The 13,960-nt window shown below is 41.0% G+C and overlaps 1 protein-coding gene across 2 annotated transcripts in view; it reads right to left on the bottom strand.

The window, feature by feature from the left end:
* LOC121299827 (TBC1 domain family member 22B-like) overlaps positions 1–10,899 on the bottom strand; it is a 151,379-nt gene extending 140,480 nt beyond the window's left edge. Inside the window, exon 1 of one of the 2 annotated variants that reach the window (XM_041227942.1) lies at positions 10,636–10,899. In XM_041227942.1, coding sequence (XP_041083876.1) covers positions 10,636–10,691 — 56 coding nt within the window. In that variant the 5' untranslated portion in view covers positions 10,692–10,899. The remainder of the gene's footprint in view (positions 1–10,635) is intronic. The other variant, XM_041227943.1, reaches the window with a different exon arrangement.
* Positions 10,900–13,960: the final 3,061 nt, after the last annotated feature.

Consider the following 13,960-nt stretch of genomic DNA (forward strand, 5'->3'; position numbering starts at 1 on the left):
GTTTAATAATACACACGTGAGCTTGTTACCTATACACCGTGGCTAATCAATCTCATAATAAAAACTGGGTGAAGCTGCTATGCAACTGGAGTCTTATTTCCATCCCTGCATCACAACAGCTTGAAAGTTTAAGTCATAAGAACATAAGAAAGTTTACAAACGAGAGGAGGCCATTCGGCCCATCTTGCTCGTTTGGTTGTTAGTAGCTTATTGATCCCAAAATCTCATCAAGCAGCTTCTTGAAGGATCCCAGGGTGTCAGCTTCAACAACATTACTGGGGAGTTGATTCCAGACCCTCACAATTCTCTGTGTAAAAAAGTGTCTCCTATTTTCTGTTCTGAATGCCCCTTTTTCTAAACTCCATTTGTGACCCCTGGTCCTTGTTTCTTTTTTCAGGCTGAAAAAGTCCCTTGGGTCGACACTGTCAATACCTTTTAGAATTTTGAATGCTTGAATTAGGTCGCCACGTAGTCTTCTTTGTTCAAGACTGAACAGATTCAATTCTTTTAGCCTGTCTGCATATGACATGCCTTTTAAGCCCGGAATAATTCTGGTCGCTCTTCTTTGCACTCTTTCTAGAGCAGCAATATCTTTTTTATAGCGAGGTGACCAGAACTGAACACAATATTCAAGATGAGGTCTTACTAGTGCATTGTACAGTTTTAACATTACTTCCCTTGATTTAAATTCAACACTTTTCACAATGTATCCGAGTATCTTGTTAGCCTTTTTTATAGCTTCCCCACATTGCCTAGATGAAGACATTTCTGAGTCAACAAAAACTCCTAGGTCTTTTTCATAGATTCCTTCTCCAATTTCAATATCTCCCATATGATATTTATAATGTACATTTTTATTTCCTGCGTGCAGTACCTTACACTTTTCTCTATTAAATGTCATTTGCCATGTATCTGCCCAGTTCTGAATATTGTCTAGATCATTTTGAATGACCTTTGCTGCTGCAACAGTGTTTGCCACTCCTCCTACTTTTGTGTCGTCTGCAAATTTAACAAGTTTGCTTACTATACCAGAATCTAAATCATTAATGTAGATTAGGAATAGCAGAGGACCTAATACTGATCCCTGTGGTACACCGCTGGTTACCACACTCCATTCTGAGGTTTTTCCTCTAATCAGTACTTTCTGTTTTCTACATGTTAACCACTCCCTAATCCATGTACATGTGTTTCCTTGAATCCCAACTGCGTTCAGTTTGAGAATTAATCTTTTGTGCGGGACTTTGTCAAAAGCTTTCTGGAAATCTAAATAAACCATGTCATATGCTTTGCAATTATCCATTATCGATGTTGCATCCTCAAAAAAATCAAGCAAGTTAGTTAGGCACGATCTCCCTTTCCTAAAACCATGTTGACTGTCTCCCAGTACCCTGTTACCATATAGGTAATTTTCCATTTTGGATCTTATTATAGTTTCCATAAGTTTGCATATAATAGAAGTCAGGCTTACTGGTCTGTAGTTACCTGGTTCAGTTTTGTTTCCCTTTTTGTGGATCGGTATTACGTTTGCAATTTTCCAGTCTGTCGGTACCACCCCTGTGTCAAGAGACTGCTGCATGATCTTGGTTAGCGGTTTGTAAATTACTTCTTTCATTTCTTTGAGTACTACTGGGAGGATCTCATCCGGCCCAGGGGATTTGTTTATTTTAAGAGCTCCTAGTCCCTTTAACACTTCTGCCTCAGTTATGCTAAAGTTATTTAAAACTGGATAGGAACTGGATGACATGTGGGGCATGTTGTCAGTATCTTCCTTTGTAAAAACTTGTGAAAAGTAATCATTTAACATATTTGCTATTTTTTTTTCTTCCTCTACGATTTTGCCATTTGTATCTCTTAAACATTTAATCTCCTCTTTGAATGTTCTCTTGCTGTTGTAATATTGGAAAAACATTTTGGAATTGGTTTTAGCTCCCTTAGCAATGTTCATTTCTATTTCTCTCTTGGCCTTTCTAACTTCCTTTTTGACTTGCATTTGCAGTTCTGTGTACTCTTTCTGTGTACTTTCTTTTTGGTCCTTTTTTAATGCTCTGTAAAGTGCCTTTTTTCGCTGAATATTTTTTTTAATTGATCTATTAAACCATTTTGGCAATTTAGTTTTACATTTAGATTTGTCTACTTTAGGGATATAATTGTTTTGCGCCTCTAGTACTACATTTTTGAAGAACAACCATCCTTCTTCTGTGGGTGTTTTCTCTATTTTACTCCAATCTACTTCTGTTAGTCTCTGTTTCATGCCTTCATAGTTTGCTTTTCTAAAATTGTAAACCTTAGCTTTAGTCTTTACTTTTGGGGATTTAAAAAACACTTCAAATGAGACCATGTTGTGGTCTGAGTTTGCCAGTGGTTCTCTGACCTCTGTTTTAGTTATTCTATCTTCGTTATTTGAAAAGACTAAATCAAGGCATGCCTCCCCTCTAGTGGGTGCCTTCACAAATTGTGTTAGGAAGCAGTCATTTGTCATTTCCACCATTTCTATTTCATCCTTCGCGCTACCCACCGGGTTTTCCCATTTTATTTGGGGGAAGTTGAAATCCCCCATTAGTATGGCTTCTCCTTTGCTACACACATTTCTAATGTCATTGTATAACAGATTATTGTGCTCACCGTCTGAATCTGGCGGTCTATAGCATGCTCCTATTATTATGCCTTTTGAATTTTTGTCTGTTATTCTGACCCATATTGATTCGGTTTTATTTTCTTTGTCCAGGTTTAACACCTGGGCTTCAAGACTGTTTCTTATGTATAGCGCTACCCCTCCTCCTCTTCTGTCCTGCCTGTCTTTCCTATACAGTGTATACCCACAAATATTATATTCGTCCCCATCACTCTCAGATAACCACGTTTCTGTAACACCTATCACATCATAGTTACCTGTTAGTGCAGTAGCTTCAAGTTCTAGAATTTTGTTTCTGATACTTCTAGCATTTAGATAAACACATTTAATGGTTGTCTTACCTGAGTTGTTGTTCTTGTTTTGATGCGGTCTCCCTTCTGTTTTTTTGTTGATTTCTCCCCCCTTCCTTTCTAGTTTAAATGCTTCCGAACCTGCTCGAGGATCTTTTCTCCAAGTAGACTAGTTCCCTTGTTATTTAAATGCAGTCCATCCCGTCTATACAGATAGTCCTCGTTGTAGAAAGTGGTCCAATGATCAAGATAGGTGAAGCCTTCCCGTGTGCACCACGTCTTCAACCATTGGTTTTGATTTATTATTTCCAGCTGTCCATATGGTCCTTTGCAAGGTGCGGGTAGTATACCAGAAAATACCACAGTTTTGGTTTTCTCTTTTAATTTCCTTCCTAGCTCTCTGAATTTGTTTTGCAGGGATTTTGGTCTGTCTCTTCCAATGTTGTTTGTACCGATGTGGACGACTACTACCGGGTCGTCTCCTGTTCGTTCTAGGAGCCTGTCCACGTTCTCAGTGATGTGCTTGACCGAGGCTCCCGGAAGGCAGCACACTGTTGTAGTAAGGGGGTCCAAACTGCGAACTGAACTTGCTGTGTTTCTCAATATGGAGTCCCCAACAATCATGACCTCCCTTCTTTTTGCTGTCTGGTCACCACTGTCAATGGGGTCCTGGATGTTGTTCCTTTCATTCTCTTGTTGTTGGTTCTGCTCATCAAAATTCTGAAGTGACTCAAATCTGTTGGTTGTTTTGATTTCTGGTGGTTGTGTTTGACGAAGTTTCTTTTTTTCCCTGCTTCTGCCTACCTGAACCCAGCTGTTCTGACCTTCTATCTCCCTGGTGGCTTTCAGTCTGTTAGGGGTGATGCAGACTTCCATGAATTGTGGGTGTGCCAGTTCCTCAAGATCTTGTTGCTGTCTCACTTCTTCCAGCTCCATTTCTAGCATACTTACTAGTTTATGCAAATCCTGGATCGCGCGGCACTTTACGCACACTTGGTTTAGCTCCGCTGGGTTTTCTCGGATTTCCCACATCAAGCAGGTGTCACAGATTACTGGCTTGAAGACCATGTTGAGGGTTTTTTTTTTTGAAGTTTAGTTTCTTCTGCAGCCGTCAACCTGCTTTCAAACTGCTTCGAAACTGCTCTGTACTTTTCCACGCTGTACTTCTCCCACTCGCTGTCGCTTCCACTCGCTGTCGCTGGGAAGACTGCCTCGTTTAACTGCGTTGTTCTGCTGTGCTGTCGGCTCCTCCCCTCGCCCGTGTCTCAAAACGACGCTGAATTTGAATCAGCTGCTCCGAGTTTCAGCTTGTTTGTTATCAGAAAAACACACACAGCTGCTGCTGTGTTTCCCCAATGTCCTCTGTTTTCTGATTAAAGCAATTCAAGATGCAATTTCTCCTTTCTGCTTCTAAACTGCTCTGTACTTTTCCACGCCTGTACTTCTCCCACTCGCTGTCGCTTCCACTCGCTGTCGCTGGGAAGACTGCCTCGTTTAACTGCGTTGTTCTGCTGTGCTGTCGGCTCCTCCCCTCGCCCGTGTCTCAAAACGGCGCTGAATTTGAATCAGCTGCTCCGAGTTTCAGCTTGTTTGTTATCAGAAAAACACACGCGGCTGTGTTTCCCCAATGTCCTCTGTTTTCTGATTAAAGCAATTCAAGATGCAATTTCTCCTTTCTGCTTCGAAACTGCTCTGTACTTTTCCACGCTGTACTTCTCCCACTCGCTGTCGCTTCCACTCGGTTCAGTACCAAGAGATGTTCTCTGAGAACCCAAGTCATGTTCTCTTTGTTACTCTTGAAATAAGTCGTTGTCATGCTAAACAGTCGGAGACTCCTGTTTTGTTTAGATGTTAAAAAAATAAATAAATAAATGATTGGAATGCAATATTAATGGAGCTGTTTTGTGACCCTTCGACACTAAAACTGCTTCATATTCCAAGCCACAACTGTTAAAGAAATACATTATTAATAGGCAGCATTAAATTACTAAGCTGCATGTTGAGAAAATGCCAAACGGCTGAATATAGATCATGCAGTAAAGATAGCAAGTGTTAATGCCTTCTTTTAAAAACTATGTGTTGAGATAGTAGTCGGACACAGCAACTGAACCCTCACTTAGCAGCACAATCACTTGCACAAATAGTATGAGCAAACAGAAACAGACGCAGGGAAAAAAACATTTCCAAATTATTGAAAAGATAATGGAAACAAGAGATGTGCAAATAACTGAACATCATGAGCAGAGAAAAGGATGGAGTGCAAAGTTCGTGTGGCTTGTGAAGCGGCTCTTCAGTTCCAGCTACCAAACACAGACATAAGCAGCAGGAGAGATGAGCCAGAAAAGTGCCATCTAGGGGCACCTACTGGATCCACAGTAACAGAGACATCGGCTGATGTAGCCCGTTTAAAAATATGCCATGGCTGCGAACTAGAGTTGAACTGAAGAGCATCTTCTGAATTCAAACCAAAGTACCATAGCATAGCATAGCATAAACAAACACACAAATAAAGTACCACAACAAACACACAAATAAATCGAAAAAAAGAAAAAAGGAAACATTTGAGTAGCTGAAATAAGACCCAATGCAAATATCATAAAAGCGTAAGTACACACACGTCTTACTTTAAGCTTGTTAATCTTGAATTAAGGCATGCCTGTGTGATAACTATTGTCCTCATTATGCACACAAAATTAACACCACACACATACGTTAAGCCAGCCAATACAGTTAATATAATTTCCTCGAGTCCAAGTCCAACATGTATCATGCATGCGGCTGGGCGTGTACCCTTAAGTAGTCTTGCAAACATCTAGCACAGTGCAGTAGCCTCGAGAAGTTTGCACTGCAGATCAGTGTTCCTTCCGATTCTTCCCAGCGACAGCGAGTGGAAGCGACAGCGAGTGGGAGAAGTACAGCGTGGAAAAGTACAGAGCAGTTTCGAAGCAGAAAGGAGAAATTGCATCTTGAATTGCTTTAATCGGAAAACAGAGGACATTGGGGAAAACACAGCCGCGTGTGTTTTTCTGATAACAAACAAGCTGAAACTCGGAGCAGCTGATTCAAATTCAGCGCCGTTCTGAGACACGGGCGAGGGGAGGAGCCGACAGCACAGCAGAACAACGCAGTTAAACGAGGCAGTCTTCCCAGCGACAGCGAGTGGAAGCGACAGCGAGTGGGAGAAGTACAGCGTGGAAAAGTACAGAGCAGTTTCGAAGCAGAAAGGAGAAATTGCATCTTGAATTGCTTTAATCGGAAAACAGAGGACATTGGGGAAACACAGCCGCGTGTGTTTTTCTGATAACAAACAAGCTGAAACTCGGAGCAGCTGATTCAAATTCAGCGGCGTTCTGAGACACGGGCGAGGGGAGGAGCCGACAGCACAGCAGAACAACGCAGTTAAACGAGGCAGTCTTCCCAGCGACAGCGAGTGGGAGAAGTACAGCGTGGAAAAGTACAGAGCAGTTTCGAAGCAGTTTGAAAGCAGGTTGACGGCTGCAGAAGAAACTAAACTTCAAAAAAAAAAAAAAAAACCCTCAACATGGTCTTCAAGCCAGTAATCTGTGACACCTGCTTGATGTGGGAAATCCGAGAAAACCCAGCGGAGCTAAACCAAGTGTGCGTAAAGTGCCGCGCGATCCAGGATTTGCATAAACTAGTAAGCATGCTAGAAATGGAGCTGGAAGAAGTGAGACAGCAACAGGATCTTGAGGAACTGGCACACCCACAATTCATGGAAGTCTGCATCACCCCTAACAGACTGAAAGCCACCAGGGAGATAGAAGGTCAGAACAGCTGGGTTCAGGTAGGCAGAAGCAGGGAAAAAAAGAAACTTCGTCAAACACAACCACCAGAAATCAAAACAACCAACAGATTTGAGTCACTTCAGAATTTTGATGAGCAGAACCAACAACAAGAGAATGAAAGGAACAACATCCAGGACCCCATTGACAGTGGTGACCAGACAGCAAAAAGAAGGGAGGTCATGATTGTTGGGGACTCCATATTGAGAAACACAGCAAGTTCAGTTCGCAGTTTGGACCCCCTTACTACAACAGTGTGCTGCCTTCCGGGAGCCTCGGTCAAGCACATCACTGAGAACGTGGACAGGCTCCTAGAACGAACAGGAGACGACCCGGTAGTAGTCGTCCACATCGGTACAAACAACATTGGAAGAGACAGACCAAAATCCCTGCAAAACAAATTCAGAGAGCTAGGAAGGAAATTAAAAGAGAAAACCAAAACTGTGGTATTTTCTGGTATACTACCCGCACCTTGCAAAGGACCATATGGACAGCTGGAAATAATAAATCAAAACCAATGGTTGAAGACGTGGTGCACACGGGAAGGCTTCACCTATCTTGATCATTGGACCACTTTCTACAACGAGGACTATCTGTATAGACGGGATGGACTGCATTTAAATAACAAGGGAACTAGTCTACTTGGAGAAAAGATCCTCGAGCAGGTTCAGAAGCATTTAAACTAGAAAGGAAGGGGGGAGAAATCAACAAAAAAACAGAAGGGAGACCGCATCAAAACAAGAACAACAACTCAGGTAAGACAACCATTAAATGTATTTATCTAAATGCTAGAAGTATCAGAAACAAAATTCTAGAACTTGAAGCTACTGCACTAACAGGTAACTATGATGTGATAGGTGTTACAGAAACGTGGTTATCTGAGAGTGATGGGGACGAATATAATATTTGTGGGTATACACTGTATAGGAAAGACAGGCAGGACAGAAGAGGAGGAGGGGTAGCGCTATACATAAGAAACAGTCTTGAAGCCCAGGTGTTAAACCTGGACAAAGAAAATAAAACCGAATCAATATGGGTCAGAATAACAGACAAAAATTCAAAAGGCATAATAATAGGAGCATGCTATAGACCGCCAGATTCAGACGGTGAGCACAATAATCTGTTATACAATGACATTAGAAATGTGTGTAGCAAAGGAGAAGCCATACTAATGGGGGATTTCAACTTCCCCCAAATAAAATGGGAAAACCCGGTGGGTAGCGCGAAGGATGAAATAGAAATGGTGGAAATGACAAATGACTGCTTCCTAACACAATTTGTGAAGGCACCCACTAGAGGGGAGGCATGCCTTGATTTAGTCTTTTCAAATAACGAAGATAGAATAACTAAAACAGAGGTCAGAGAACCACTGGCAAACTCAGACCACAACATGGTCTCATTTGAAGTGTTTTTTAAAACCCCAAAAGTAAAGACTAAAGCTAAGGTTTACAATTTTAGAAAAGCAAACTATGAAGGCATGAAACAGAGACTAACAGAAGTAGATTGGAGTAAAATAGAGAAAACACCCACAGAAGAAGGATGGTTGTTCTTCAAAAATGTAGTACTAGAGGCGCAAAACAATTACATCCCTAAAGTAGACAAATCTAAATGTAAAACTAAATTGCCAAAATGGTTTAATAGATCAATTAAAAAAAATATTCAGCGAAAAAAGGCACTTTACAGAGCATTAAAAAAGGACCAAAAAGAAAGTACACAGAAAGAGTACACAGAACTGCAAATGCAAGTCAAAAAGGAAGTTAGAAAGGCCAAGAGAGAAATAGAAATGAACATTGCTAAGGGAGCTAAAACCAATTCCAAAATGTTTTTCCAATATTACAACAGCAAGAGAACATTCAAAGAGGAGATTAAATGTTTAAGAGATACAAATGGCAAAATCGTAGAGGAAGAAAAAAAAATAGCAAATATGTTAAATGATTACTTTTCACAAGTTTTTACAAAGGAAGATACTGACAACATGCCCCACATGTCATCCAGTTCCTATCCAGTTTTAAATAACTTTAGCATAACTGAGGCAGAAGTGTTAAAGGGACTAGGAGCTCTTAAAATAAACAAATCCCCTGGGCCGGATGAGATCCTCCCAGTAGTACTCAAAGAAATGAAAGAAGTAATTTACAAACCGCTAACCAAGATCATGCAGCAGTCTCTTGACACAGGGGTGGTACCGACAGACTGGAAAATTGCAAACGTAATACCGATCCACAAAAAGGGAAACAAAACTGAACCAGGTAACTACAGACCAGTAAGCCTGACTTCTATTATATGCAAACTTATGGAAACTATAATAAGAGCCAAAATGGAAAATTACCTATATGGTAACAGGGTACTGGGAGACAGTCAACATGGTTTTAGGAAAGGGAGATCGTGCCTAACTAACTTGCTTGATTTTTTTGAGGATGCAACATCGATAATGGATAATTGCAAAGCATATGACATGGTTTATTTAGATTTCCAGAAAGCTTTTGACAAAGTCCCGCACAAAAGATTAATTCTCAAACTGAACGCAGTTGGGATTCAAGGAAACACATGTACATGGATTAGGGAGTGGTTAACTTGTAGAAAACAGAAAGTACTGATTAGAGGAAAAACCTCAGAATGGAGTGTGGTAACCAGCGGTGTACCACAGGGATCAGTATTAGGTCCTCTGCTATTCCTAATCTACATTAATGATTTAGATTCTGGTATAGTAAGCAAACTTGTTAAATTTGCAGACGACACAAAAGTAGGAGGAGTGGCAAAAACACTGTTGCAGCAGCAAAGGTCATTCAAAATGATCTAGACAAGATTCAGAACTGGGCAGACACATGGCAAATGACATTTAATAGAGAAAAGTGTAAGGTACTGCACGCAGGAAATAAAAATGTACATTATAAATATCATATGGGAGATATTGAAATTGGAGAAGGAATCTATGAAAAAGACCTAGGAGTTTTTGTTGACTCAGAAATGTCTTCATCTAGACAATGTGGGGAAGCTATAAAAAAGGCTAACAAGATACTCGGATACATTGTGAAAAGTGTTGAATTTAAATCAAGGGAAGTAATGTTAAAACTGTACAATGCACTTGTAAGACCTCATCTTGAATATTGTGTGCAGTTCTGGTCACCTCGCTATAAAAAAGATATTGCTGCTCTAGAAAGAGTGCAAAGAAGAGCGACCAGAATTATTCCGGGCTTAAAAGGCATGTCATATGCAGACAGGCTAAAAGAATTGAATCTGTTCAGTCTTGAACAAAGAAGACTACGTGGCGACCTAATTCAAGCATTCAAAATTCTAAAAGGTATTGACAGTGTCGACGCAAGGGACTTTTTCAGCCTGAAAAAAGAAACAAGGACCAGGGGTCACAAATGGAGTTTAGAAAAAGGGGCATTCAGAACAGAAAATAGGAGACACTTTTTTACACAGAGAATTGTGAGGGTCTGGAATCAACTCCCCAGTAATGTTGTTGAAGCTGACACCCTGGGATCCTTCAAGAAGCTGCTTGATGAGATTTTGGGATCAATAAGCTACTAACAACCAAACGAGCAAGATGGGCCGAATGGCCTCCTCTCGTTTTGTAAACTTTCTTATGTTCTTATGATTCAAACACTGAAGAATCAGTTAATTTACAAAACGTGACACGGCGTGGATGCAGCCACTGCGTCTCTCTAGGTCTTGCACGTGGCCTATTTAGCAATAAACTACGGCAAAGGTGCATTTCAAATTAGACAGCAACGAAAGAGCACATGAAGAGGTTACATCCGGAATCTAGACACTGTCTACACATACATCAGACAGATCAGCGAACAAGCCTCGTCTCTCGTAGTAAAACAGCCGCCTTGGGTAATAATGTCAAGGTGTCATGAAAATAGAACAACTGGTCATGCAAATTAAAACACCGAGGGCTACCCACCTTCCCGGAACCTTTGCATTCCTTTTCCAAAACTGGATTTTGTTATCGGTAGCCATGCTGAGCAAAGTCCCCGGATATCCTGTTCAATCAAGCTGTCGCGCAATCGATGTAAAGTAGCATGTGAAACTCTGGGCGAAGAAAGAAGTGGCTGAACATTTCAAATTAGCGACGAAATAAAAACACAGTACTGGGAGCAGCCATCTTGGGGGTGTTGTACAAAGCAGAGCTCTGATTGGCGAGGCGAGGCAAGTGCCGGCAAGGAACCAATCAAAGGAGAGGGGGCGGGCTCGCCAACACCGGTGTCATCTTCTTCAAAGCAGGTGAGTGGTGACGTAATGTACTAAAGCAGTCTCCCTAAAACTGTGCACCTGCCCAACCTTAAGCGATGCTGCCCTGAACCTGTTTAATATGATACACTGTGTGCTGTATCATTCTCTAGTGTAGTTTACGCTTCAGTAGCTTAAATTAATTCAGCAAGAACATTTTGAAAAGACACGTCAAGGCTGATTGTGAGATTGGGAAGTATATGTGTTGCACTGAATCCCACAGGTGAAACACTGGGTGTGTGCAAGTCTGCTTTGAGAGTGGCAAAAAAAGACAAATTATAGTTATGTTTAAATATGCTACTGCCAATAGTGGAGGGTAATTAAGGAAGCAATCGTGATTATAGTGACTGAACTGATGTTAAGTTTTCTTTGCATTTAATAAATTAATAAAGCTGTATTTTCAAACCTGGTCTTTATCCCGCTGTGTTAATACTCATTCCGTGTTGCAATAATTGTGGTTAATCTGTTTTTGAAGATTTCCATTCTTTCTTACAGGAATGTTCATATTTAAGATAATGTTTTGTTTTTAAATATATTAAAGCCACTTTTACTGTCACGGCAGGTTATACATTTTTAACTAGAATAAATATTGTAGTGTACTAGCAAGAAAGAAGCGTGAAGCAGGTATTCTCTACAGGGCAGCTCTTTAGCAACAGGCAAGCAGACAGATGTTCAACACCGTTCTCTACTCACTGGAATCTACAGATGTGCAAACCAGTTCCTTTGAAACCGGGTACCCGGTTCCTGCTTTACAAATACCAGGGATCCGGTTCCAGTGAGTACTGTTATGTTTTTAGTAAAACTGATTATTAAAAACATTGATTTTTGTCCAAAATACCTTTGCTAAGTATAATTGACATGTTTACACTTAGAGGAAAAAAAGGTCTGCAATGGGGGTGGGGGTGGGGGGTTAAATTATGGGATGAAAACTCAGGTGAATAATTCAAACTAGTCTCACTTTGACATTGGTTTTTGTAGATTGGCTTCGGGTTAAGTGAATTTTCTGCACCTCGATGGGATCATTCACAAGACAACCCCAAGCTAAGTACGACAAGATTTCGGCTACCTAAAAATGTAATTTAACCCCAAGCCGATGAGGTTGTATTTCAGCTTGGGATCCTAACATATACACTGACCTGTTTGCGCATACCATGTGGTTAAAGATTTTTTTTTAATTGTATGTTTTGTGAGAGTTTGCGATTAGCAAGGTTCATATACAAGCACATGATGATTTTCACTGTGTAATAAAACTGTTACTGTGCAAACTGGAGATTATTGATTAGTTTGTTAACTTTAATTATACATGGCAAGTTCATAGATTGCACAATATTGTCAGATCATCACAAAAGCTGCAATGTTTATGTATCAGCTTATATGTACAAGCTGTCAAATATGTTGCCCTTTGCATAGCCTCTTTTAGTATCCTCCAGTTTTCGCAATCTATTATTTACACCTCCTTCCGCTCACACATTTGCATACGGACGTGTTTTTCAAAATAGTTTGGAACCGGAATTGGAGTTGAAATACCCGGTTCCAATGACAGATTTGACAGGGAGGGGTAAACTAGGAGTGTGACAACCGTGCTTAAACATCCACACCAGAGTACAGAGAGAACGAAAAGAGAGAGGTAAACATCTACACCAGAGTACAGAGAGCACAAAAAGAGAGGGGTAAACATCTACACCAGAGTACAGAAAGAATGAAGAGAGGGGTAAACATCTACACCAGAGTACAGAGAGAATGAAAAGAGAGGGGTAAACATCTACACCAGATTACAGAGAGTATGAAAAGAGAGGAGTAAACATCTACACCAGAGTACAGAGAGAATGAAAAGAGAGAGGTAAACATCTACACCAGAGTACAGAGAGCACAAAAAGAGAGGGGTAAACATCTACACCAGAGTACAGAAAGAACCAAAAGAGAGGGGTAAACATCTACACCAGAGTACAGAAAGAACGAAGAGAGGGGTAAACATCTACACCAGAGTACAGAGAGAATGAAAAGAGAGGGGTAAACATCTACACCAGAGTACAGAGAGAACCAAAAGAGAGCGGTAAACATCTACACCAGAGTACAGAGAGAACCAAAAGAGAGGGGTGAACATCTACACCAGATTACAGAGAGTATGAAAAGAGAGGAGTAAACATCTACACCAGAGTACAGAGAGCACAAAAAGAGGGGTAAACATCAACACCAGAGTACAGAGAGCACAAAAAGAGAGGGGTAAACATCAACACCAGAGTACAGAGCACAAAAAGAGAGGGGCAAACATCTACACCAGAGTACAGAGCACAAAAAGAGAGGGGTAAACATCTACACCAGAGTACAGAGAGAACGAAAAGAGAGGGGTAAACATCAACACCAGAGTACAGAGCACGAAAAGAGAGGGGTAAACATCTACACCAGAGTACAGAGAGAATGAAAAGGGAGGGGTAAACATCAACACCAGAGTACAGAGAGAACGAAAAGAGAGGGGCAAACATCTACACCAGAGTACAGAGCACAAAAAGAGAGGGGTAAACATCTACACCAGAGTACAGAGAGAACCAAAAGAGAGGGTAAACATCTACACCAGAGTACAGAGAGAAAGAAAAGGGAGGGGTAAACATCAACACCAGAGTACAGAGAGAATGAAAAGGGTCTGAGATTGTGCTGCAAGGCAGGTCATGTGTGCCACAGATCTACACAGGCAGCACATCCACACAGAGATCCTGAACACACCCATGTGCATTGAGGCAGTGCAGCACTGTCTTGCTTCCCCACTTCACTTCCACACAATTAGCCTTAAGGTGAATTTTCAGAAGCACATCTGCATGGCACACTTCAACCCAGCCCTCCACATCCAGTTCTGAAACCGATCTGATGTGATTGCAAAGTATTGGAAAAGACCTGGTTATCAGTAGAGCAGGGTTGCTTAGCCGCACAATACACTGTTAACTTTAAAAGCAGTTCAAAGCCAGGGAAAGACAGATTTACAATAATTGCAAACACCATGAAAC

Source organism: Polyodon spathula, chromosome 25 (genome assembly GCF_017654505.1).
Source record: "Polyodon spathula isolate WHYD16114869_AA chromosome 25, ASM1765450v1, whole genome shotgun sequence".
NCBI classification, from domain to species: Eukaryota; Metazoa; Chordata; class Actinopteri; order Acipenseriformes; family Polyodontidae; genus Polyodon; species Polyodon spathula.